This window comes from Pelodiscus sinensis, chromosome 14 (genome assembly GCF_052426305.1).
Source record: "Pelodiscus sinensis isolate ZL-2025 chromosome 14, ASM5242630v1, whole genome shotgun sequence".
NCBI lineage: Eukaryota > Metazoa > Chordata > Testudines > Trionychidae > Pelodiscus > Pelodiscus sinensis.
The window spans coordinates 37,512,982-37,540,732 of record NC_143065.1 but is presented as its reverse complement, the minus strand read 5'-3'; the positions used below and the strand labels follow the sequence as shown (position 1 = coordinate 37,540,732).

Sequence of the window (27,751 nt, the reverse complement as noted above, 5' to 3'; positions counted from 1 at the left end):
ATACCTTTTGAGGCTAGGTCCTGTTTTTTGCTTTTGTGTGGGTGTGTATGTACATATATATGTATAGCTTAGTCCATGTTGTCTATGTGGTATATTAATATTGGGTGAAAATGTATTGCTAGGAATAACAGTGCGGCAGTATTATGAATTGGAATCTGGAACTCATGTGGCAATATGAAATACTTACTGGATGCGTTAAAGTGATACAAGAAACCAAGTTAATTAGCGTGGAGCTGTGTTAAAATTTCATTTTTAGCTTTTTTTCCCCTTAGTATGGCACTTTGAAGATCAACTTGTTGATGCAAGAGAGGTAGTGATACTGAAAATGATGGAATTCTTTTGCACAAATACATTGATAAAACAATATATTACATACACAAGTTCCACCCAGTGTTTTTATGGCTACCATAAACATGCTGCCTTGTTCTTGTACATACTGCATGTCCTATTTTTGTTTCTGCCTATTTGCAAAGCAGATACATTTACTGCCCTAGATATAGCCAAGCAAAATACTGCTGCTGCCCTCTTTTTCCATTTTTAATTTAAAAAATAAAAAAAACAATTTTTGATAGATTTTTGTGGTGAAATTAGAGCAACCAAAAGTTTGTGCATGCTCCCTTTATATATAGATATAGAAAATTTAAAAGGATCAACATACATTCGTCATTTAAAGATCAACATCAGACTTTAAACATACCTAGTCAAACCAAAACTCCATTAAACAGAATGGTGATCTTTCCCTATATTTAAGCTGTTCTCATTCTCTGATTTCTGGTTCTCTAGTCATTACTCATTATGAAGTCTTTCGGAAAAAATTTCTCTACTTCATACTCTGACATTGCAGTAAGACAATATAGTGTTTAGGCTGAAAACTTCATGTGCTGATAGAAATTCTATAGCAACGTAAGAATTTTTGTTTTCTTGTTTATTTCAGCGGCAGACTATGGGAATTTCCTGCACTTGATAATTGTGCTCCCCATTGCAGTGCTGCTGGTCATTGGAGGGTTGCTAATAATGCTGTACGTCTTCAACAAAAAGAGGTGAGATCTTGCATACACTCTGGAGGGAGACTTAACTGGGGAAGGAAATATTCACTTTGAAATCAATTCCCAAGAGAAAGTTCAAATTTTGTATTTAGTGGACCATGCAAAATAAGCTAAAGCAGATTTTCTCTTATAGGGAGAGAATGTTTCAAGTTACTAGTTAACATCTGTCTGTCTAATAATGGAGAGGGTTTTCATTACCATGCCAAGCTGGAGAGAGAGGTTGGAGGGTCTTTTGGAAATGGATATCTGTTAGAGAAGAAACAGGCAGAAATTTAGAATTTGCACCAATGTTTCAATAAGCTTTGGCTGTCTTTTGCATGTAGAAATTCGCACTAATCCTTTCTCCTACCCTCGGATACACTTACTGGGAAAGCTCCCATTAACTATTGTTTAAATTCGTTGTACACATAACATTTACCAAATCTCTGTGTCTGTACTGGATAGATCGGTTTCACTGGCATGGTTTACTCTGGTTTTATAGATTTGCTGGTTGACACTTCTCTCTCACCCAGCCTCTGTCTTGTGCAAACCCTGCCAGCTCATGTTTGGTCTCCTTTACAGAGCCTTGATGATTGTTTATTAATTTGCCAATGCTGGATCACAAAATAGGTTTCATGTAGCATGTTTCCTAAAATCTAGACTATCCCAAACCCATTTAATCTTCTCCACATTGAAAACGTAGAGTTCCAAGAATGGTCCTGAGCACAGATCTCTCTTGCATGGCATGTCCTCATGTAATCAATTTGGGGGCGGGGAACACCTTTTGGATGTTTTTCTAAAAGCTCTGCTCTAGGAATAATTTGGGTGCAGTTGCACAGCCTGTGTGGTACAGGAGGTCAGACTAGATGATCACAAAGGTGCTTTCTGCTCTTGGAATCTGTGTACTCACATTCTGCCATAAAAAGAAACATGAGAACCTAGCCCATTAAAATGTGTTATATTCTGTCTTCTCTGGTGCACATGTGGTGTAAACACAGCTGGAATGGAAATGGAGAAAGGGGTCTCCCATGAAGACTGATTCAGGTCATTTTCTCAGTTGATGGTGTTGCCAGTGTGGACTCTGGTAGATCAATGAAGTCAGATCCCTGCTCATGTTATCCTAAAACCCTTCCACGTGCCACATGTAAGAGGCAACAGGACATGTGGTGGAGCAAACAGCAGCAAAGCCCAGGAAAAGATGGATTGAAATATGAGTTGTGGTTTAAGGATAGAAAAAAGAAACAATTTCTTTTTTAACAGGAACAGTGACAGACTAGGCAATGGAGTGCTTTATGCTTCTGTGAACCCTGAGTACTTCAGTGCTTCTGATGGTAAGTGTGGCCTTAAGCCGCTGATGCTTTTACTTTAATACATTTTATTGTGTGAGATCAGGTCAAGCACCATGTTGAAAGATGCAGCGCTATAATAGGACACAACCTAAAACTCCGTTTGCTGACAAACAGAGCAAGGAACACCATTACTTACCTATACTGGCTAATAGCCATGAATGAATGAATGAATGTATCTAGTTCTCTTTTAAACCCTGTTATAGTCCTAGCCTTCACAACTTCCTCAGGCAAGGAGTTCCACAGATTGACTATGCACTGTGTGAAGAAGAACTTCCTTTTATTTGTTTTAAACCTGCTGCCCGTTAGTTTCATTTGGTGGCCCCTAGTTCTTGTATTATGGGAACAAGTAAATAGCTTTTCCTTATTCACTTTTTCCACACCACTCATGATTTTATAGATCTCTATCCTATCCCCTCCTTAGTTTCCTCTTTTCCAAGCTGAAAAGTCCCAGTCTCTTTAATCTCTCCTCATACGGGACCCGTTCTAAACCCCTAAGCATTTTAGTTGCCCTTCTGTGAACCTTTTCTAATGCCAGTATGTCTTTTTTGAGATGAGGAGGCCACATCTGTACACAGTATTCAAGATGTGTGTACACCATGGATTTATATAAGGGCAATAAGATATTCTTCGTCTTATTCTCTATCCCTTTTTAATGATTCCTAACATCCTGTTTGCTTTTTTGACTGCCCCTGCACACTGCGTGGACGTCTTCAGAGAACTATCCACGATGACGCCAAGATCTCTTTCCTAATTAGTTGTAGCTAAATTAGCCCCAATCATATTATACATATAGTTGGGGTTATTTTTTCCAATGTGCATTACTTTACATTTATCCACATTAAATTTCATTTGCCATTTTGTTGCCCAATCTCTTAGTTTTGTGAGATCTTTTTGAAGTTCTTCAGTCTGCTTTGGTCTTAACTATCTTGAGCAGTTTAATATTGTCTGCAAACATTGCCACCTCACTGTTTATCCCTTTCTCCAGATCATGTATAAGTTGAATAGGATTGGTCCTAGGACTGACCATTGGAACATCACTAGTTACCCCTCTCCATTCTGAAAATTTACCATTTATTCCTACCCTTTGTTTCCTGTCTTTTAACCAGATCTCAGTCCATAAAAGGATCTTCCCTCTTTATCCCATGGCAACTTAATTTACGTAAGAGCTTTTGGTGAGGGACCTTGTCAAAGGGCTTCTGGAAATCTAAGTACAGGCAGTCCCCGGGTTACATGGATCCGACTTGCATCAGATCCCTACTTACAAACGGGGTGAGGCAACCCCACACTAGCTGCTTCCCCCCAGCAGACCAGGGAGACGCTAAGCTAGCGCCCCCCCAGCAGACCAGGGAGACGCGGAGCGGCTTTTCTCAGCAGACACCTCAGCTTGAGAATAAAGGACTGAGGGAAGTGAGGCGTGGGAGAATAAAACTGAGCTCTGGAGAAATGTTTGCCTAGAGTTTCCCCTACAATATGTACCAGTTCCAACTTACATACAAATTCAACTTAAGAACAAACCTACAGTCCCTATCTTGTACGTAACCCGGGGACTGCCTGTACGCTATAGCTACTGGATCCCCCTTGTCCACATGTTGACTTCTTCAAAGAACTCTAATAGATTAGTAAGACATGATTTTCCCTTTAAAGAAACCATGTTGGCTTTTGCCGAACATAATTTGTTGGGCAAAAGTCTTCTATCATCTATCTCCCTTTGTGCTCATATCCTGAAGGACAAGGGTGGGCAATAATTTTCATAGGAGGGCCACTTAATGAATTTTGGTATGTGACTGGAAGGGGCAGGGTCTGGAACAGAAGGGATGGGACAGGGGCTAGTCTCCCCTTGAGTTGTCCAGGGCTGGAGGCTTTGAATTGAAGCACAGCAAAGGGCTTGTGGCTCCCGGCTCCGCCCTTACCACATTGCCTGGCAGCTGTCTGGCTCAACTTCATCCCCTGCCAGAATAGTGCTACAACCGGGAACCCTTTAAACCCCAGGTGGCTGCCATGCAACGGGATATCAGTGGGGCTGGAAGCTGCAAGCCCTTTAAATAGCAGCAATTTCAGGGGCTCCTGACCCTGCCACTACTGTGTTGCCTGGGAGCTATCTGGATTGCTGTGGCCATTTAAAGGGCTCACTGCGCCAGACCCTGCCAGAGTAGCACCGATGTCGTGAGCCATTTAAATAGCATCCTACTGCCTTAGCCACCACCTGAAAATTCAGTGGCATGGACAGCAAAATATAAAGAGAAAGTGACTGGATCAAAATGTTAGCAAATGCTCATTGGACAGGCAATACACTACTTGACTAGTCACTCTGCCCCACCCCGCTGCCTCTATCGAAAGAGCCAACAAGGGGCGGGAAGGGTTAGCGCTGCATAGAGCCCGGGGTCAACCTGCTAACCTCGAAGTCCCTGCAGCCCTGCTGCTTTGAAATGCCATGTGGAGCCTGTGGTATTTCAAAGCAGCAGCACCGCATGGAGCCCCAGGTCAGCTGGGAATGTTTGAGTCCCCCGCTAGCCCCGTGCTCTCCACAGCGCTTTCACCTTAAAAATGTAGCAACAGCTGTTGTTACACTTAAAGGTGGTGACGCCATTATCGAATAGTTGATGAAAATTGCATCAACTATTTGATTAGCCAGTTAATGTAAATTTAACATCCTTAGGCCTTAGACTCAGTTTTTTTTAATTGCACATTACACAATAAACTTATAGCCGATCTCAACTTAGGAGTTCTTTTCCATTATGTCCCTCATGTGAGTGAGGCTAGATCATTACTGTTTTAGTAACAGGTATTGCACATACTGGAAAGTCTTTAATGATTATCCCAGAATCCAGAATTAATCAGTAAGAAATACCTAGAATTAGATTTTTCTGGCAACCGAAGTAATGAGTGTGCGCGCATGCTGTATAGATTAAATATTTGCAGAGTTCTTGTTAGTGGCAAAGGAGGAGAGCAGGACTTCAAAAGCATCTGCTTGATACATTAACTCCCCTCTTCAGGTTCGAGCCAGACAATGTGCTTTTGTCTGTCTACAAAATCGGAAAATTTCCAACAGCTAACAACAGCTGTCTGACAGAGGCAGCTACCTTCCCCTGATCTGTTGCTTGCAACCATGGCACCATTTTAGTTCAAGGTCTGATAGCATTCGTTAATGGCATGCATCTAGAGCTGGTGGCTGTTCTGCACCCTTCCTTGGTGATTGATAGGCAGTGGCAGGAGCAGGACCGCTCTTATCTTAATGTTTCTTGCCTGTGGCAATAATCCCTCCCAGCAGCGAGGTTTCCTGTCTTCCTCCTAGGTCGCTACCTAAATTCCCTCTAAGCTGTGTGGCCATGCGGCTTCCTGCTAAGGCCTCTTAAGAGAGATGCCTCACAAGCCCTGAAGCTGCCATGGCCTTTGAAAGAGGCGCCTCTCCCTGCTGGCCCCAACCCAGAAGTGCTTCAGCTGCAGCAAGGCACCTCTCAGCTGTCCCCAGGCTGCTCCGATGAGAGAGGGCTGGGGGTAGTTCTCTCCCCTGGGTGGTCTGCACCTCAAACCCTTCATCCTTAGCCCCACCAAAGAGACTTCACCCCCCAGGGAAAACCTTTACACTGTATCCAAACCGTCTCTCCTAGCCCTAAATCCTCTCCTGCATCCCAAACCCCTCGTCCCTAGCCCCATGCCAGAGCCTGTGCTTTCAGTGGGAGCCCTCACCCTCCTGCACCTCAGCCTTCTACCATAGGCCCGCTCTCAGCTTCTCGGCTCCACCCCCTCCATGCACGCTATCCATGTACAGAACGACTGGTTGTGATACATCATCTCCATACTGGTGCACATAACAACAAAAGTCATTCTACACATGGACATAAAAATGGGAGGGAACGCTGGTTCCTACTGCCCAAGTCCTGTCTTTATGGGAGCAATAGGCTTTGGGTGTGAGTGATCAGAAGTGATGCGAACAACCTTTTAGACTCTAGAGTCCGTTCCCCTGTGATGATAAAAATCGGTCCCCTGAGGATGCATCTTGAGATGCTGAAATGGAAATTTGCACATTTTTTTGCTGCACGGAGCAATCTGAAAACAAGGGTTGCCAAGAAGAAAAGCCTGAAAAAGGCTTCTACGCACTCTGGTTGGCTTTGCAGTTCATGTTTGTATACTGAGTTTGCACATAACTCTTCCCTGGTCATTTTCCATTATTCAAGTGCCATAATTGTGCTTCCCTGTCTCCACCACAATTGTGATCCTTTAAGATTTGTGTATGCCTTAGGCTGGTAGCAATCAAGTAATCAGAGTCCTAGATAGAACTGAAAGTGGCATGCAGTTGAGGACCTCTGCTTAGAGATCATTTCACGCAAGGTAGCTTGATAGCTAGCAACATATAGCATTGATGTTGTTTGGAGACTGTAGTGTCCTTCCTTGGACTGTGAAGGCTGGTTTCTCTGCCGAAAGGTAAGAAAAAATCTTGAACCTGCAGGTGCTGTGTAAAAACCTAAGATGGGTAGACTTTTTGAGAAAGACCATGGAAACAATTGCATATCTAGCTTGATGCTTATGTCCTCATGCTGTGTCCTTTTTCCTACTCATAATTCATTGCTGGGTTTTTTCCCTTTGGAGTCACTTGTCTTCACCTGATTCATGCATCTGCATATGTGTGGAATGTCACTGGTGGTTCTCTTTAACTCTAGTGTATGTTCCGGATGAATGGGAAGTGCCCCGTGAGAAGATTACCATGTGCCGGGAGCTTGGGCAAGGCTCCTTTGGAATGGTTTACGAGGGAATAGCTAAGGGAGTGGTGAAGGATGAGCCAGAAACTCGGGTAGCCATCAAAACTGTCAATGAGTCTGCAAGCATGCGTGAACGGATAGAGTTCTTAAATGAGGCCTCAGTCATGAAGGAGTTCAATTGCCATCATGTGGTAAGTTGCTTAAAATGGAGCACAGCTTCCTTTCACCTAACCATAGTTAAAGGTAGCAAGTGCCTGCTTTGATTGACTCCATGATCTCAAGAGTCTCAAGACCTCCTCAAGCAGCAGACTAAAGGGAAGTGTTTCTTTATCACATGGCTCTAGTGACATGTATCATGATAATGCATTAAGAGGGATGGCCACTGCCACGTAGTTTGGATCCCAATCTTTTCCAAACTCTTGCAGAGATCTGTGGGTGTTGGTTCCAGAATGCAGACATGCCTAGTTAATAATAGGGCTTGTAAGTAGTTAATAATTTTCCTAGTAATAATTAGTCCTACCTGCTGGGTAAAATCTGAACTTTTCCATTTGAGGTGCGGCTGCTTGGAGTTGTCTCCCAAGGCCAACCAACACTGGTGATCATGGAGCTCATGACGCGCGGGGATCTCAAGAGTTATCTGAGATCTCTGCGGCCAGACACCGAGGTAAGCATGGGAATTGGATTTTTTTCCTCCGCATGCAAGAAAAGGTGATGAATTCAAAACACCACCCTTCCCCAGACTGCCAGTTTCCTGCCTTGTTTGGAGCATTTGTACTTGCTAGCGATTTCTGATGTAAATCTTCCTCTCCCACATTGATCCAGCTGCCTGCCTTGGTCAGGCACAGCTGAAATTCCCTGGTCTGTGCTTTAGTATACAATACCCCCAGCTTTCGCCACGTAGGTTAGCGGGTTTCTCCAGACCATTTTGTCTCATTTTATTCATCTCTTATTTTCTCCTCCCCTTTTATTTTAAAGGTTGTGGTCCTGTCTTGGTTAAATTACATATTTACCCAAGTAAACCATGGCAGAAATGCAAGACTAACTCTGGTTTACTTCTAATTGTCGTATGTGAAAGCCCACAGGTATCTTCATTGTGTCACAAGATTTCCCTTAATCTTCAATTCTTTTTCTTAATCCATGAGCTAAGCATCATGCGTAATTTACATGCCCTGCTGGCAGCTAGCCTGCATTACTAGATGTAATTGGAGCCCAGTTACTGAGCCATCAACTTCATCACGTCATTGCTGCACTTTCTGGAGCCTTCATGCCTGGGCTCTTCAGAATCTTTGCTGAGTTCTTTTCACTTTTTGCTCACTCCCCTGCATTTAAAGGAGTTAAATACTTACACAGAAGGATATTTGTATTATTTCTTGCAATTTATCTTTTTTTTCCTCTTTGAACTTTGTTAATGAACTTCCGGCTGTTGTGTGACCTGCTGCTCTTAATGGCCAAAGAGTGTGTTTCATAAGGGCTATGGAATAATGTGTTATCCCACCCCTATGTTACTGAGTGCCGCCTGTTCAGATTTGAAGTAAATCTCCTCCCCCCCAATCTGACTCGTGATAAAGCTGCAAAACAGTACAGTCATTTAAAAAAAATGCATAAGTAGGGTAATTCTTCTCAGATGAAGCTCTGCCTGCTGCCTCTTTGTTTTTAATATAAATTATGACCGAGCATTTTGCAATAGACACTAATATTTCGTCATACGTCTATATTGTGTTTAATATTCAGCCACGTCAGTTTAATAGATAAAATCATTCACGTACATTACAGTGTCGGAAAGGTTAGGAAAGAAGATGAAAAAGTCACTTCCTTTGGAAATTAAGGTTGGCCATGTATAAAATGTGCCTGCACTTTTGTGTGACCCTCTGTTTCACAAAGTAGCATTGGTGAAGTCAATAATTTACAGCAACAAAGAGCAAACAACTGGTATGTGTGAAATGAAAATTGGATATAAAATGAACAGCATTTCATGAAACAAATGGCTGAAAAATATTGTTGTTTACCCCCATCGTTCAATGGGACTATGAGCTACATAACAATCAGCACTGAGGGCAAAGGTTTCTTCTAAAGGTGCAGATCGTGGATTCTGTTGAGGAGCTTACCAAGAGCGAAAGTAACAGAATTCAGTAGACTTGGGAGGCAAGGATCTGGGAGATGATAAACGAGAAATGCCAAAAAGAACGATTTACTCCAGTTCACCCCTCTGTGTGCTGACCTCTTGCTCCCCTTTTTGAGAAGTGGTTTATAAAATACGTAACGTTGTGAGTTGTCTTTCTGTTCACCATTGTGAACCATGGTGCGAGATTTACTCAAGACTCCTCTTACAGTGCTGCTCACACTTACCTCTTCATTCTGGGTAGATGCTATGAATTGGCTCCTACCTGACGGAGTGCCGCAAGTTCATGCAGTGTTGTTTTCACCACGCAGTCATGGTCCTTCAGGGGAGGTGACAGCCTCACCATGCTGCTGGGCAAGAATTTTTTTTTTGGGGGGGGAAGCTCCACATTCGTAGAAGAGGTGGGGCTAAGGGCAACAAGCCCTCAGCACTGCCTGGACCCGGGTACCCCTCGGTCCATCTGGCAGCCCTTTCAGGCATCCTATGATCTGGCAGCCATTTAAAGAGCCCAGAGCAGCGGTCGCAGCTTGAAGTAGCAGCGGCCACATCTGGGAGCTCCGGGCCCTTTAGGATTGCCAGGTCACATGGCAGGTGCCCTTCTTTCCCATCTGCAGGCATGTGGCCCTTCCACAAAGGGTCCCAGCTTACATTGTTTCTTGCTGTCAGTTGGGTATAATAGTCATGTGCTTTCAGATGGATAATTTTTCTCGGGTTTCCTTAGATGCATTCCTATGGGTTCTCCTCTGGGGGATGGGTTACGTTTAGGAACTGGGAAGGAGTGGAAAGACTCATCATAATAAACACGTGACACATTTTTTGAGAGAGATGAGCAGTCACACTAAACCCGAACGCCATCCACTGTAGACATGTATCATTAACGTCTTTCACACTCCCCACTGGTGAAAGTCCAGTGATTTGATCTGCTCAGGAATTGTGGCTCCTACTTTCGTGCTCGACCCACTAACCAACACTGGGTATTTTGCAGCCAGAGGTATAAGTCTTAATCAGATTTGGACTGGCAGATGTTAAGCCACAGTGTAGTTTGCTGAGGCATATGCAAACACCTTAAAATGTGAGGCTACGTCTACACTGCAGGCTTCTTGCACAAGAAGCTTTTATCGGAAGAGATCTTCCACAAAAACTACTTGCGCAAGAGCGTGTCCACACTGCAAAAGCGCGTCGAAAAAACTATGCGCTTTTGCGAAAGAGGGCGTCCACACTGCATGGATGCTTTCTCGGAAATAAGCTCTGATTGGTATGCACAAAATGGCCACCAGGACATCTGAGCTCTTTCCTCTTTTTGCACAAAAACCCCTTCTTCCCTGTCCCCGCACACCTTTTTGCAAAAAACCTCTTTCGCAAAAAGTCTTCTTCCTTGCAGAAAGAGGAATACCGGTTGCACAAAAAAACCCTCTGTACTTTAAATTCTCTTGCGCAAAAACGCACTTGAGGTGTGGACGCTCTGAGTTTTTGCAGAAAAATGGCCCTTTTTGCTGCAAAAACTCTGTAGACATAGCCTTACCCTCCAGCACAGCACAACTAATAGCTATGGCAAGAAAAACTGCAGATGTCTTTAGTGAATCTGTTTCATGAAAGTTATCTGTAGAGCTTTACACCCTTTTTAGGAGTATATAAGTAAGTCAGGAGGCATCATGTCACTGGATGTCGGGAAATAATTTAATAGTATGTTTGTAACATCATCTGTTTGGTTATGCTGATAGTTGCGCACACAGTCTAAAATTCTGAAGCCTAGCATGAAGGTGATTCCTTAAAACGTTTAGAAGAAAAGGGAACTTGAATAGAAAAACCTGTTTGTATTCTCCAAAATTGAATGTGCTGCTATACAGGTGCTAATTGGGGGGGTGTTTGTAGCCATGCTTTATGTGGGTGGAGAGAAAAGATGTGATTTTCCCACTAAGCAGATGCAATGGTCTTAATAATCATAAGTTGTCGTTCAGACTGGTCCTGGTGTTGTCACACTGACATGCGGTGACCTGATTAAGAAAAGCAGGTTGCTGTTTTTGAAGTGGAAATAATTTCTTCCCCCTCCTCACACTTCTGCCTGCTTCATCTTGCTCAGAATAACCCAGGCCAGGTGCCTCCAACTCTGAAGAAGATGATTCAGATGGCAGGAGAGATTGCTGATGGCATGGCGTACCTCAATGCCAATAAATTTGTGCATAGGGATCTCGCCGCAAGGAATTGCATGGTGGCCGAAGACTTCACTGTGAAAATTGGAGGTGTGTGTTCTTTTCTTTCTTCCTTAAACTCACATGAAACAGGCATATAATCCTATGGTCAGCACTGAAAAAGCCATCTGAATGTCCTTGAATTGTTAGTGTCAGTCGAGTATGTAATTCAGGGGATGAATATGTTCTGTCTAAAGACTCACTATGGTTTCAGGTCCAGAGAGCGCTCGGCACTGAATTGAATTGTTACTGTGAAAGGAACACGAAGAAGCAGCAGTCACTCTTCCCAGCCCTCAGGGGGTGGCCCAGTATTGAAAAATTCTCACCTCCTGTTGCTGCTTTGCACTCTGATAAAGCCCAGATGTGTTGAGTTTGGGTTCAAGTGAATTGCACCTTAGCCTTGACATTTCAGCAGCAAGAGCTCAATGACCGTCAAATCACTTTATTCTGGATTACTCCACAAACCAAATAAAAATTATAGGGTTAAATCTGCTTATCCAGAGCCCAGCCTTTTGGATGTGGTGATTATTCAAGTACCACTTTAAAAAACCAAGTATTTTCTGGAATTTAGTTCAGCAGAATTGAGCACAAGACAACATTAGGCTGGAGTTGTGGAAACCTTTAGATGTGCTTGTAATTAAGCTCATCTGAGTGTTCAATATTAGGGATTTGGTCCAAATTCAGTGTTTATCTACTTGTGTGTTCTGTGTATAGCCTTTCGTGAGATCTAAAATAAAAGATATTAAAGGAAATTGAATTAACTTTGCGAAGAGAAGGGGAATGGTTTATTGCCAAAAAATAAAAACCACTTTGAAATCGTGAGAGATGAGCTACCAGTGCTATAGTAAAAAGTATGCTACCCCTTAGATTTTTAGAGGAAAAGAATCAGAGTTCAGTGTACAAGAAGCACAGTTGTCATCATAATGTGAACTGTTCAAACACTTTTTCTGATTTTAGCTTGAGTGTAAATGTGCTGAATGTGACAAACTGAAGCCACTGGCCAGAGCGATCTCTAGAGTAGGCGAAAACGGTTCTGGTTTCTTCATGAACTGGGCTTGTTTAGTTTAGAAAAGAGAAGACTGAGAGACTGACAGCTGTTTTCAAGTATCTAAAAGGATGTTAGGAGGGAGGAAAATTGTTCTCCTTGGCCTCTGATGATAGGACAAGAAGCTATGGGCTTAAATTGCAGCAAGGAGGGTTTAGGTTGGACATGAGGAAAAACTTCCTGTCAGGGCAGTTCAAGACTGGAATAAATTGCCTAGAGGGGTTGTGGAATCTCCATCACTAGAGATATTTAAGAGCAGGTTAGATAAACACCTGTCAGGGACGATCTAGACAGTGCTTGGTCCTGCCATGAGGTCAGGGGACTGGACTCAATGACCTCTCGAGGTCCCTTCCAGTTTCAGTGTTCTATGATTCTACAGAGCAGAGCTGCTCAACTTTGGAAGCCCTGCGGGCCCCAATGATACTCACAGCACATGCTGAGAGCCGCAACTTAAGTGTGGTTTCATGTTCATGCAGATATATGCAAATAGCTTTTCACACAATGCCCCAGCACTCCTGGCACCTCCTCCCTGGAGGCTAGAAATACTGACACCGTGTACTTCTCTGTACCAGCCAGCCCATCCGCTTGCGTCTTTCAGTGCTCACCGTGCCTGGGAGACGCCTCGCTGTTGTGGAGCTTGTTCCCAGAAGAGGGCATGTTCAAAGAACCCCGCCTGTGGGCTGTTTGTTGAGCCCCATGTAAACCCAAACTGCACCACAGGCCAGAAACAAACAGTCCGTGGGCTGCGTGTTGAGTAGCCCTGCTACAGAGCTATGTAGAGCCAGCTCTTACCCTACAGTACTGCTACTTAGACCAGTTATGGAACTTGCGTAAATGTGGCCATTTAAATTACTCATGATCCAGTTCTGATCTGTTCCCAGAGAAGTCAATGGGAAGGTTCCTGTTGATTTCAGTGAGAGCAAGACCAAGTGCTGGGAGTCCAGGTGTGTGCACAGTACATTGCTGAAAAAATGCACTGCAGGTTGAGCCTCTGTAGTATTAGATAGTATTAACCTTCCATGGTCCAGTAAATTCATTGGTTCAGCATCAGTCAGGTCCCAAGGGGGCTAGACTAGAGCGGTCCAGTCTGTATTTTGCTGACTAATCATAAATACTTCATGCTGAAGCAGTTATTCGTGGTCGGGCCAGTTCTTTAGAACATGTTAATTGTTCTGCAGTGTGGATGCATACATTTTATTCCCCTGCCTTCCAGATTTTGGCATGACCAGAGATATCTACGAGACAGATTACTATCGGAAAGGAGGGAAAGGTTTGCTCCCTGTGCGCTGGATGTCCCCGGAGTCACTGAAGGATGGAGTCTTTACAACACATTCAGACGTCTGGTAACAAAAAAGGGGCTTAAAAAAAAAAAGTTTAGAGAGTCTTCTTTTGGCCTGCATTAGGTTTTTTTATGGATAAAACCCAAACACCTAATATCTACTATTCCTCTAAAGGCTCTGCTTTTGTTTTTCCTGTTTTGCTGATCATGAGTCACTCTGCTTTACGCCATCCCCAATTGATGCAAATTGTCCAAAGGGAATCCTTTATGCCATATTCTGGTCTCAGATGCATGCAAGGCTCCTTTTGGCGCTGAAGGTGTCTGTCTGAGACTGAAGTTACAATCAGTGTTTGGAGTGGATTCGTGCTTCCTTCAGGGATAGAGTATCAACCACTCATAGCAAAAATCTATGTCCTGTTGGCTGCACTTACCCAGAAAAACAGCTGGTCATTTCTGGTCCTCCTACTCTGAGAGAAGTATTGAAAGATGGCAGGTACACACAGATTGATACCTTTGACCTGATTTTTAACAAATTCTTCCTGGTACTAAACTGTTTTCTTACAAAGGAAGGACAGAGAACTGGAGCCCACTGACTGTAATTCTTTGGAATAATCCATTACGTATTCAATTCCCTCCCCTCAGTTTTGCACTTTGTCTCTGCCAGATCCAAGAGAAAAATCATTGTATAATAGCCATGCCCAGAAAGTTTTTTAATAGAGCTCCGCAAGAAATATCAAAATATGCCTTTCTAAAAAAAAATACTCTGGGCAGAACTTGGGGTTTATTTGTTTTTTTTTCCCCCTCAGAGGTTTGCGTATAGGTGTCCAGCTTCTGAAAGTAAATGGAAGGATTGGCAAGAGATTAATATGTACTGGCAAACCTACACTTGTAAGTCTGTCTTAGTTTCTCTGCCTTCCTAGCAAGAGGTTTTACTGCTGCTGATGTGTTGCAGAATTGGCAGTTGATTGCCTCCAAAAGTCTGGAAGTCAGTAGAAAAATTATTTAAGATGAATTATTTATTACTTTTAAACAGCGAGGACATTTTGCAGTCAGTAGATTGTTGTTGCTCAGTGTCAACTTTGAGTGAAAGTTTTGTCATTGAAGATATGACCAAGCAAAGCAAGAAGTTTTTTGGCATAGTTCATAACTTTTTTGTAAAGCTAGTACCCCGTCAACTTATGAAAATGTGTATTGCTTAGAAATGACAGACTGAATCCAGCTGACTCCTCTTAACTCTACTGTAGGGAAAAGCAGTCATTGTAGAAGTTAAATTTGCCATTTTAGTCACATGTTGTTACTGTACATGCAGAAATAGGTGCATTCCTATAGCACTTCTCAGTGTCTCAGGTACATAAATAGCACCACTCAAAATAGCCTCCTCCTCCTGCTAACATGACATAGGAGGGCATTGTTAGCAATCTTACTCTGATTACCCGAAAAAAAAGGTATTTTGGCACTGGTAAAGCAGAGCAACATGATTTTGACCCATTCTTATTACCAACTAGTGGTCCTCGGCTGTAACTTACACAAAGGACTGACTATAGCTTGTCAGTTCTTACACCTTGGTAAAATGCTCCAGCTCATTCCACTTGCTTAGCTTTGCTCTTTAAAACGGCAACTTAAGCTGTGTATTGCTTAACAAAACCTAAATGGCAGATGGACAAACTTTCTAGACAAGATACAAATTCAAACCAGGACCATAGGTGCTGATTCCATGGTGCTCCAGTTGACAAGAACCAAAAATTAGCAGATGTTACCCACTAAACTCCATCTCTCTCCACTCCTCAGTGCCTCTCACCCACTGGTAGATCCAGTGATCAACCCTTCCATCTCCTTCCCAGTGCTTCCCTCCCACTGTGAACATCAGTTTTGCAGCACTCAGGAGACTCCAGAATGGAGGGAGAAGAGCGTGGATGGGGCACGTTTGGGGGAAGGACATGGAAGGGGCAAGGCAGAAGAGGGGGTTGAGGGGGGGCTTGGGAGAAGGAGAGAGGCAGGAACAGGGACCTGGAGGGGGGTTGAGCACCCCACACACACTGGCTAGAGGGGGAGCCAGCACCTATGGTGACAACAATATTAGTGCTCCAGTACATGAAAACTTTGGTTACTCCAAGGTGTGTGTGTTACCTAACTCTGACACACACATCAGTGTCCTTAGAAATACCACTTCTGAAATAGTTTATGGTGTTCCAAGCTTTTTAATACCAAAATGACTTGGTGGCATTCGATGGTAGCTTATTACTGTTTAAAATGCAGCCACTTCTGCCATTTAAACATCAATGGCGCAAAACCGTGTGTGAGACTTTATCCAGGGCAGCATAGTGAGGAGCAGAGGGAGAATACACATCCCTGTAGAGCTATTTAATCCATTACTCAATCCAAAGCAAGGTTAAACAAACACTACTGCACTTCAACAGTGGCACAACCACGTAATCCCCAAACATTGGTACCTTAGCAGCAGCTGCAAAAGGAGGGGGGAAAGCAAAAGGCCAAATACAAACTACGCACACCTTGAGAGAGATGTTTTATTTGGCATAACAGACTTCTTCTTGTAAAAACAGAAATTGTCATTTATATGCTACCATACAGTTCTTCCAAGAGGAACTTCAGAGCTTAGAAATATTCAGGCACACTGCTTATGTCATCTGGGCATATAACAGCATCTTCCCGTTCCAGAAGCACGGAGAAATAGATCTTTGCTTTGCTTCCTTGGAAAGAATTTTGCTGACTACATATACTTTTATATAAGTTCCTATTCAGGGACTTAGCCCAATGGCAGCAATCCCCTTTGGGGAGCATATTTCCACCTTTGGAGAAAGGTGAAAGTCCAGAGAAGAGCAACATAAATGATTAAAGACCCAGAAAACATGAGGGAAGATTGAAAGAACTGGGTTTTATTGTTCTGGAGAAGAGAAGACTGGGTCGAGGGGACATAACTATTTTCAAGTGTGGAAAAGATTGTTACAAGGAGGAGTAGAAAATTGTTCTCGTTAACCTCTGAGGATAGGACAAGCAGCAATGGGCTTAAATTGCAGCAAGGGCAGTTTAAATTGGACATAGGAAAAGCTTCCTAACTGTCAGGCTACATCTAGACTGGCATGATTTTCCGGAAATGCTTTTAACAGAAAAGTTTTCTGTTAAAAGCATTTTCGGAAAAGAGCGTCTAGATTGGCACGGACGCTTTTCCGCAAAAGCACTTTTTGCGGAAAAGCATCTGTGGCCAATCTAGACGCGCGTTTGCGCAAAAAAAGCCCCGATCGCCATTTTCGTGATCGGGGCTTTTTTGCGGAAAACAAATCTGAGCTGTCTACACTGGCCCTTTTGCGCAAAAGGAACTTTTGCCCGAATGGGAGCAGCATAGTATTTCCGCAAAAAGCACTGATTTCTTACAGTAGGAAGTCAGTGCTTTTGTGGAAATTCAATCGGCCAGTGTAAACAGCTGGCAAGTTTTTCCAGAAATGTGGCTGATTTTCTGGAAAAACTGGCCAGTCTAGACACAGCCTCTGAAAGGTTAAGCACTGGAATAACTTGTTTAGGCTGTGGAACCTCAGTCATTGGAGATTTTTAATCCCAGGTTAGACAGATACCTGTTAGGGATAGTCTGTAGGGCCGTGGTCACCAACCCGTCGATCGCGATGGACTGGTCGATCACGAGGCCTCGACCAGTCAATCGCGAGGCATTTGGGCACCCCCACCCTCCCATTTTCCCCCCACCCCGAGAAGCCCCACTACCTACCTCTAGTGTAGTGCCGGCTTCCCGCGGGGTTCACGGAAGTCCTGTCTGAAACCCGCATCACTTCTGGGAGTTCCAGAAGTGCGCTGGCTGCTCCCCTCCCACAGCTCTGTCACGTACTGGGGGAAGGAGGCTTTGTCCCGGGAGGAAGAGTGCGGCAGCTTCCCTGTGCTGCCGGCGCCGGAGGGGTGAGTTTAGCGCAAGGGTTTCCCTGTGCTGCGGGAGCGGGGGTCAGCCCTGGGGTTTGGGCCGCGCTGCAGGAGAGGGGTTTGGCACCAGGGCAGGCACCTGCAAGGGTTTGGCTCTGGGGCAGGCGCCTGGAGGAGTTTGGCCCTGCCGTGGGAGGGGGGTTTGGCCCTGGGACTGGCGCCTGCGGAGGTTTGGCTGCACTGTGGGAGGCACGCGCTGGCTTCTCTCGGGGCTGGTGGGGGGGAGAATCCTGGAAGGAGGCAATAGCAGGGGTCTTTGTTCCCACTCCCTCCTGTTCCCTCCCCCTTCTCCCCAGCACCCTGTTCCCTCCCCCCCAGCTCCCTATTTCCTCTCCCCACTCCCCAGCCTCAGAAATCTGTCCCCACTGGCACCCTGTCCCCTGCCCTCCTGGCACCCTGTCCCCTCTCCTGTCCTTAGCCACAGAAACCTGTCCCCACTGGCACCCTGTCCAAACAGGTTCCCTGCCTTTCTCAGAAATAAAGACAATGCAGAAACTTTTTGTGTCTGACATTAGTATTTTATTTGAAAATGAAGCCTGGCCAACAAACCCCCAACTGGCCACAGCATCATAACACTCCTGCACTCCCTTTTTCCCCAGACCCTACATCTGAGCCTATCATACACTGGAACCCCCTGCCCTGAACCCCTCACATACCCCAACCCAAATTTCTGAACCCTCACATCCAGAAGTCTGTGGCTTACTTAGTACCCTAACCCTACATCTTACCCCAACACTGCCCAGCCTGGAGCTCCCCCCATTTCCCCGAGCCAGCATTCCCTTATCCACTTCCTCCTGCAACCAGATTTCCTCCCAGAGCTTGCACCTCTCACCCCTTCCCGCACCCAAATCCCTCATTCCCACCCTGGAGCCTACACGTCCTGTCTCAACCCAGCGAGGGTACGTCTAGACTGCAGGAGATTTTCAGGATTCCGGAGATACCCCAGAAAAACTCTTCTGCATCCAGGGATGCGTTTGTTCTTCCACTTCTTTTAGTGGAAGAGCAAACATGATATTTCGGTCACCTCTATAGTCCTCTTTACACGAGGAATAAGGCGGCTTCCAAAAGAAGGGGTTTTTCTGACATTTGGTTAAGTCTAAAGAGGCCAAATGTTGGAAAAATTTCTTCCTACAGAAGAATTGGGGAGGAAAAAGCAGCAGTGTAAGGGTTGGGGATAGCAAGTGATGGAGAGGAGGTGAACAGAGAGGGCGGGGCTTCAAGGAAGGGGCGAGGAGGTAGATCTTGGCTTGTTCTGTCATTTAAAAAGTGATGGTGGGTGTAAAAAGGTTGGAGACCACTGCTCTAGGGAATACTTAGTTCTGCCTTGAGCGCAGAGGACTGGACTTGATGACCACATGCGGTCACTTCCAGTCCTATAATTCTGAGAATACGTATTACCCTTCTCAGGTATTTCCCATCTGCTAATTTGACATAGTTTCCCTTGGCTTCAACGAAGACATTAACTGGATCATAAAGCCAGCCTTCCCTGCATTTAACACCTCATTTTTACATCAGTAGCTAAGTATGGGACACTTCCAGCCCACTTAATTAACCTCATTAGCACCAGTCCTACAATTGACACGTATCTCTCCTTCCCCCTTCTCTTTCTGTTATAAAATTTTGGGTTTCTGTTATTCTTGTCCAGTTCATCTGATGAAGTTGATTTTTGCCCACAAAAGCTAACGATACTATACATATTTTTGTTAGTCTTTGAGGTGCCACAGGACTTTCTGGTTTTTATTTCCCCTAGGATTATTTAGCATCCAGTGCTAGAAACAAGGTAGACATTTTTCTAAATCGTCCATTGCAGGTGTAATGGTCAAGGCATAAAAGAATGGTTGAATATGAGGGCATATGGTCTGTGTACACACTATGTATCAATAAACAGAGTGTATTTCTGACCCTCACATCCATATCCACTGCACATATCCAGAAGGCTTGATTCCAAAGTAGTTGAACCCACATCTCAAAATTATTGAAGCCCAACTTATCACTGTTAAGTGTCTTATTTGATCTGCTTGTGGGTAAAATAGTCAGTCATTCCAGTCTGGTTTAAATAATGTATAGAGCAGACCAGATGCTCTACATTAAAGACCTGATATCAGAAAAATCACTTGACTCTCCTTTTCAGTGTTCATGTTGAAGTTGCTTCATGCAAGCAACATTGTTTGGCTATTTTTGTGGGTGTTTTCCTTGTGTCAAAAAATAAATACACCGAGACCATTTTTCTGCCTTTCTGGTAGTGTATTGTGACATCAGGATCTCTTAGATACTGTTTTTAGAAGTCCAGTGTCAAAATGAGAAAACTGCCAATGGTCAGCTATGAAGATTTATAAGCTGTCAGGTGAAATGGCAAACTGTAAAAGTGTGTCTGGAGGATTTGAAGGGCTAGGGTTTATTTTAGTAATATCACTTTTTTATTGTTCTTAGAGACTGAGGAATGAGTTAACTAGAGAAGACTTGTATTGAGAGTGTAAAGATTTTAAAATTGATGCAATACCTTTCCGGGAACCAGAGCTGCAAGGTGTCTTTCTGTACGATAGGTCTTTGCCATTTACCATCTGCTAATCTATTTTAAAGGAACAATTCAAGTTTGTTCTTGCAGTGTAATCTCTAGTGTTGTAGGTAGTACTCATGAAATAAACATAGTAGCCTCTTTCCTGTGATTATCAGAATAGCTGTAAGGCAACAAGAAGTTGAGCAGAGATTTTTGTTCTTGTTTTGCTCCAAGTGCAACTGTTTTAGTTGCGAAACTTTGATCATTTCTGGTTTTAACCTGAACTCGTTTTAGGCACAGTAGATAATCTGTAATGTAAAACCGCTCCACCATAACCACCTACTAACATTGAACTCCCGTTTTCACAACACAAACCTTACTCTTGGTGCACACATCCCTGCTTTCCTATAGCAAGTTGGGCTGGGAGCAGTAGTGGTGAAAACGCAGATCTGAATATTTTCATCTTTAATTGCCAGAAGGAGCTGCTTAGTTTTGTGTAAGACTGTCATAGAAAAGACACATGAAATTTTTGTCCTTGTAAATTATAATTGTCTCTCTTATCTAATGAACAGCTCAGGCTTCTAGATCAGCATCTTTCTTCTACTGTCCTTTTGCAGATATGTAGGTAGACACTTCAAGAATACGTTACCCTGTGTGTCGCAAAATGACAGTAGAGCTTCCCATGGTGCTCAAAATGTTCTAAATAGATCTTCGTAGCCCGTGTTAGCTCTTTTGCATCCTATATGATTAAACTGACACTAGGGTTGTGAATGGTTAACCGGTAAAGCATCACCCTTATGGTTCATCTGCCCCAGATTCCCACTTCCCTTTAAGCGGTTAATCTGTTAAACATTATGTTTAACCAACTGACTGATTAAATAGGACTTTGCATCTCACCCACATCTACTCTAATGCAGAGAAGTTGTATTGATTGCTGTCATTATCTCAGAAGTGTTTTGTTGTTTCGCATTGTGTTTGTGGTATGTTGGGGACCCTAAAGCAGAGTGACAAATGGGAGAACCAGGATTGACCAAAAAGTATTCCTGTGCCAGAAGCAGGTTTTCCTGTGGAGAACAAACCATATGGTATTTGCAGACTTAGCATCTTACATTGTAGTAGGTAGCCATGTCATGGCTAAAGTGGAAAAAACTCAGGGTATTTTTTTTAACTGTTCAATATTGCTGCTGTTCAAGCATTTCAGACAAAGGGTAAGGAACAGGGCAGCATGCACTGAAATGAGGGCTGTGCTTCTGCATGCTTGTCATCCTGAGCTGCCTGCCTTCTTCCATATGCCAGAAGTGCCCGACTGAGAGAGAAGAAATGTCATGAGTTGTGTTTATTTTTTTAACATGTCAGGATCATACTCCTCATTTCAGTGGCCAGGCCGGCTCAGCCTCACCTGTCACGGTAGCCATGTTTTTCGTGACATTTAACTATTCTGCTTAAGAATTGCTGTGTTGGAATTTTTTTATAGAATTATGTGAGTGGAGTGAAGGGTTGTCTAAAGGACAGCCCTGGACACACACGTCTTCTAAACACAGAAAAAGCAACTTGAGCAGCAAGCATGCAAGTCTCTTCACTGCTTTCTCCTCTCCGCCCCCTCTCACAAATGGTTCTCACATCTAAACTTGGAGAATGCTCCTGCAGAGATGAGTTGAGACGAGTCTCCAGGTCATTTCCCCACTTGACTCTCATGCTAATACAGTAGTTGAGCTGCCAATGAGAGTCAAGAACAGTGATGTCGTTTGTGATGTGGGCCCTAGATGGAGCCCACCAAACTCATTAACATTGGATTACTAGCTATCCAATATCAATAGCTCTTTGCCACCACTGACTCAGAGTTATAGCAGTGGCTTAGCAATGAACGTTTTCTTATCCTGTTACCGACACCTCGAGCAGTCAAGTTGGTGTTTGTTTTTAATAAGACATCCCACCATATTCTAAACCAGAATCTTGCTTGTTTTGCTTAACACTTCTTAAGTCGTAATTGTTTTCCAGGTCCTTTGGAGTTGTCCTTTGGGAAATTGCAACATTAGCAGAGCAGCCATACCAAGGCATGTCCAATGAGCAAGTTCTCCGCTTCGTGATGGAGGGAGGCTTATTGGAGAAACCAGACAACTGTCCTGATATGCTGTAAGTATCACCTGTTTTTTGAGATTGATTGCAGTGTATTCCTCCATCTGATACCCTTTTTAATCCCTTGATGCTGAGTTACCAAAGTAAATCCATCCGTCGCTGAGTGGAAACTCAACATCTAGATCAAGTTGTAACGATAGGGGGTAGATAAAATAATTATAGACTTGAGTCTGTTGGCGATGGGGAGACATGTTCATAAGCTTGTGAACCGATGGAACTGTTCATAATTCATTGATGTCATGAATAACTTTTTGGAAGCATCAGCACTCTCTCTCTCAGAGCATGGGTTCCATCTTACTCATGGGATCACCCTCATTCTGACCTCCTGTGTTCATTGGTGCTGTGGCAGTGCATCCATTTTGAAATAAGTATTTTTAATGTGTCCCTTTTATGTAACTACCTTGTCTCCCATCTCCTTTGTCTTCCCTCATTTAAATTCATATAAGCAACTAAAAGGCAAGATGAAGCATTGTTAAAATACTCTAGCCTTGCTAGGTTCTGTTTGAATGGTCCCTATGAACCGAACATGTGCCTTAAAACAACTTTGCTAGTAGCAAGAATCCTACATGAGCTAAACTTAGGTTAAGCAGTTAAAACTCTTGTTTTCTATTACCAAAGAAATACAGATTGTAGAAAATAAATGTTTCTGTTTTGGGGAGTTCATCAACGTAGCCTTTCTTGAACTTTTTTTATTTGATCTAAAATAATGCTGTTGGATATCCAAAAAGAAAAGCCTGAGTTTGGGACGGCTGAAGTACATTGTGAATTAACCCTTTGGAGTACAAGCTTTCAAACTCCGCTCGCAGATAAAATAATGCAGTAAGTCTTCCACTCAAAACAGCTCTGGATCCCTTACCACAGTGGATAGTTTTCATTTCATTGAGGTTGGTGTTTTCTCCTCCCTTCACAACGTCCTTTCCTGTAAGCATAAAGAAAGAGAAATTTCCAAATAACTATATCCATTCCTATCTACAGCCATAACAGGCGTCAGCCCTTCACTTTACATTGTTAAAATCCTTCTGCTGGGTTTTGTGTACAGTAGTTTCAGTTATTCAGTCTTTTACTGCTTTGATATGCTTCCCAAACTAGTTTTCTGGAAGGAAATGCTGTGTCTTGAGTTATTGAGATTTGTTGGAGGCCCACAGAAGGGATGCAATCACTTAAGGGCCTCAGCTGCTTGGGATTCTTCGGAAAAGAGCCTCTGACTGGACGACTGGCTTTGGTTTCGGATGACAGCCCGTGTTTTGTTGCCGGAGGAGGGTAGCCAGTGGAAGGAGGAGGTCTGACTGCCATATGACGCCCCCTTTCACATTCTTTTCCTGCCATGATTCCACAGAGAATTTCTGGCAATCAGATGGCTTTGAAATTGTTTGACATTATGGAAATTATACAGCAGGAACTAGGAATGTGGAGGGACTAGATAAGGTGGTCTTATTTCAGGCAGCACTAGGAAAGCAAGTTGTACAGTGTTAATGAAGTTGGCAAGGGATTGAGCTTTAGAAATTCCTCGTTAACCTGGCATATGGATAGATATTATAGAAATATAGGGCTGGAAGGGACCATAAGAGGTCATCTATTCTATCCACCCCCTTCCTCAGCCCCTGCACAATGCGGCAGGCTTAAATATATAAAGGCCACTTGTGCCTTTTCCAGCCTTGAAATTAGTGCTTTGCTTGTTTGGTGTAATGACGGGATGCAGAGCCATCTCTAGGGTACAGTGAGTCAGAGCAACTGTACCAGACCTCAGACTTCCGGGGGTCCTACAGGCCGGTGCAACTGGCTGGCGTGGCGGTCATAGAAGTGACACATTCATCACTTCCGCTCCGCTCCTTTAGGGATATGCTTGGATGGATGAATCGACTTCCAGGGTCACGAGCTTGAAGAGTCGGAGAATTTACATGCTGTGCAGTGAAGTGAGCTTCTGAGTCAGCATACTGCAGTGCGGAGCGAACGCATGTGATCTGAGAGAGTTATTGCCAGGTGTCTGGTTTTGAACCGGACAGTCCAGTATTTGAGCTTTCTGTTCAGGAACCAAATTGAGAAAATATAAATGAGAAAATTTAAATGTCCGGTATTTTCTAAGTAAGATGTAATATAGATTGTGATGTAATGTCGTGTGTGTCTGGTATTTTTGTTGAAACCAGCTGGCAACCCTAAGGTGCGAGTGAAATGACCATGACTCCGGCAATGGGCAACCAAGACTAATGGGTTGGCCGTATGAGTGGGCCTCCTTCATCTCAGTGGTTCATAAGATTATCATAACCAAGATGGCCTCCTGGGGTAGGGTCGTTTTGCTGACTCCGCTTGTGAACCTAGAATTGGCAGGGGTGCTGATTGAATCATAGCAGCGCTTTGATTGGATGCAGAGAGCACACATGGCTCTCACAGTCAATGTTGTGTAAGGTCAGCACGCACTTCACTTCGTGTGCCCTGGTGGTTCATGTGTGTCACTTGAGTAACACTGTGTAGTAGGGGAGAAAAAACTACGTGAGCGGAAATCAGTGGAATCTGGCAAGCCTGCATGTGGGCAGTGGCAAACAAAACGCTTCACAGACAACACGCAGAACTTCAGTGAGTCTCATTTGACCTGCAGGTTGCCCACCGCTGCTGCAGAGTCAAACACCTCAACTGTGGGAAATTAGGAATCCATTTCCAAAGTTCAGTCTCTAACCACCGAATCTATCACAGGCTAAGGCCAGGCTCAGAATCTCAATAACCCTAAAGGTGGCTTCTGAATCTAATTTTGTGCACTGCTTCAGGGGGCTGAACAGCTGTGTTGGGAAAATTTGCCCCCCTAGTGACAACACTTGTCTTCTCCTCCAGAGTATAAATATACCACAAGACTTACCTGAGTAGCCATGGGGCTGCCTCCTCCAAATGTGTGTGTCTTGAAAGCAGCTAAAATAAAATTGTGGGTGGCTGATGTCTGAGAGAGCAGCCTGCGTGCTTACCTTTTGGGGTAAATTGGAGCATCGGGTAGTAGGAAGGCTCCCTCCAAAGGATGGAGGGGGTAAAATGCAACACAGGATAACCCACCACAGCCCTTGTGATAATAAATCTATTACAGTAACTCTCTGAAATACTCACATGTACAGTTGTGTTACCGTAATGCTCAGGGCCAGTGTCTCCTGTAAGCTGAGCACTTGGTCGGCCACCCAGGACAGATTCAGGTGCCGTCCAGTTGATTTAGCAGAATACCTAGAGCCAGCAGCAAATGTTTATATTGTTGATGCATCTTTGTACATGCCTTTGTGCACATAACAAAATTTATTCCACACAAACATGGAAAAAGTTAGAGGGAATATAACTCAGGGCTATTGTCATATGCCTTAAATTTTACGTAGGGCCTCTCTTGCTGCCATCCCCGCAACACACATACCCAAACACACGCACAACTCAATGCAAGAGGCTCTGACATTTCATCTTGTATGAATGTTATACTTCTATGTTGCTATACTTTGCTAACCTCAAGCAGCAAAATCATTAACTTCAAGTTGGATCAGAAAGAAAGTACACCTGAAGAATGTGACCGATTTTATTTTGCAGTGGGGTTTTCCCTTGTGCTCGTTAAGACAGACCTTGTGTGGTATTAGGCAGTTTCACTGACAGAGGCATGGAAAGTATTTGAAAAGGAACTAAAAGCAAAGAAGTGACTTTTTTAGGCAGTTGTACTTATTGAGTATGAGGGTGAAGGAATATTTTGCTAAATGTCACACATTTGATCATACAATAGGTCATAGTTGCTGGATATTAGAGGTACGCTGCTGCTTTTCTCCCTCTTGCCACATAAGTCACACCTTATATACTGTGATTGTAATAGCAATGCAGTGTAGGGATGGAATCGGATAGTCGATTAGTTACTTGACTAGTCACTTCCTCCCGTCCCCCATGCTGCCTCTATCAGAGATAGGCATCAATCAGGAGAGCAGGAACCAGTGCTGGGGGAGCCAGCTTACAAGCCGGTTTCCCCCAGCACCATCTCCATGGGCATGGGGGCAGGGGAGGTGTAGCAGGGGACTGGGTGCAAGCCAGGAATCAGCATGTGCCTGGTGTCGTCTCCCCCCCCCCCCCCCCCCACGCGTTTCTGCATTTTAAATGTATTAAGAGCCACCAGGCTTTTAATACCTTTTAAAACCAGAAGCTCAGCGGGGTTTGCTCTTGGTGGCAGGGGGGAAGCTCTGCAGTTCTTCCCCCATATCAGCAAATGGAGTTTCCATTGACTAGTTGATTATCTGGTTAAACGCCATTTAACATCCCTAATGCAGTGTGCATCAAACTACAACTGTACATCAAGCAGTTTTATTGCTGTTTAAGACCATAGACTATGTATTCCCGCTGGGATTTTAAAAATTTATTTGAGGCAAGAGGAAGAATTCTGTGTTGGAAGCAAGAATTCTTTGAACACTGGCTTCCCAATTATGTAGCTTAGATGACCAGCCAGTTTAAACAGTTCTGATTTTTGCTTTGTCTGTGGTTATGGCATCTTTTAAAGCCAGCATCTACTACTTAAGACATATATAGGGGTCATAGCTGCTTTTAGAGGATGTAGTGGGCATGAGGATAGGAACAGCCCTTGCTCTTCCTTCTAACTTCCTAGCTGTTGTCAGACCCAGTTGTCAGGAATCAAGCTTAATGCATATCACAAATGTATATTGAGTTAATTATGGTCTCTGCTAGGCACTCAGAATATTAAAAAGGAATTCAGCTTTTCTAGCTATTTATTTATTGCCCATGTGCAGAAAGCACAGTGACTTTGGCTGCATTTCCGTGTAAGCAGAATGTGGAAAATTGATTTCAAGCATATTGAATATTCTTCTGCTGCTTAGTGATTGCTGTAACTTCCCAGGCCTGACTTACCATCCCTGAAAAACATAGGTAATGAAATTAAAAAGAGAATCCTGTAATCCTATAAATTTTTCCAATTGTCTACTGGGAAGTTCTCTTGTTGAGAGAGTGTAAACAAGGTCTCCAGTCTTACCAAGTGGGAAAAAGAATATTTAAAAAAAAACCAACCTTCCTTTTACGGGAAGCACTCTAAGGTTTTGATTCTGGAATGGCTTAAAAGAAACATCACATGTTCTTGTTTGTGCTGATGTCACTTGCATTACTCTACTGCTTGTGGTATCTCCTAAGCATTGCCCTTAGGCTGCAGGGCAGGGAGCCAGTGAATATCCAGTGTTCTTGGCCCAGCTGATGCTTCTATTCAGGGACATAGCAGTCAGCTAGAGAGGAAACAGCAATGAAGTAACAGAAATGGATTTTATTTTATTTTTATATATGTGTGTATGTCACAGACTTTCTTCGCTTTCTTCTTGTAGGGGAGGGGGAAGTGACAGGGGAAGACGCATTTTTATAGGTTGGCTTCAATCGAAATAGAAAAAAGTTTCAAAAGAAAAAGTAAACATTTTTATATGTAGCATGCAGTCCTATGGCACCTTAGAGACTAACAAACATTATATCATGAGCTTTTGTG

At 43.6% G+C, this 27,751-nt stretch overlaps 1 protein-coding gene across 1 annotated transcript in view; it reads left to right on the top strand.

Moving 5' to 3' along the window:
- Positions 1–27,751, top strand: part of IGF1R (insulin like growth factor 1 receptor) — a 294,320-nt gene that overhangs the window by 255,323 nt on the left and 11,246 nt on the right. Inside the window, exons 14-20 of the mRNA XM_006129225.3 lie at positions 935–1,040; positions 2,286–2,356; positions 7,033–7,262; positions 7,625–7,735; positions 11,271–11,430; positions 13,638–13,767; positions 22,141–22,275. Of these exons, the coding sequence (XP_006129287.1) occupies positions 935–1,040; positions 2,286–2,356; positions 7,033–7,262; positions 7,625–7,735; positions 11,271–11,430; positions 13,638–13,767; positions 22,141–22,275 (943 nt within the window). The remainder of the gene's footprint in view (positions 1–934; positions 1,041–2,285; positions 2,357–7,032; positions 7,263–7,624; positions 7,736–11,270; positions 11,431–13,637; positions 13,768–22,140; positions 22,276–27,751) is intronic.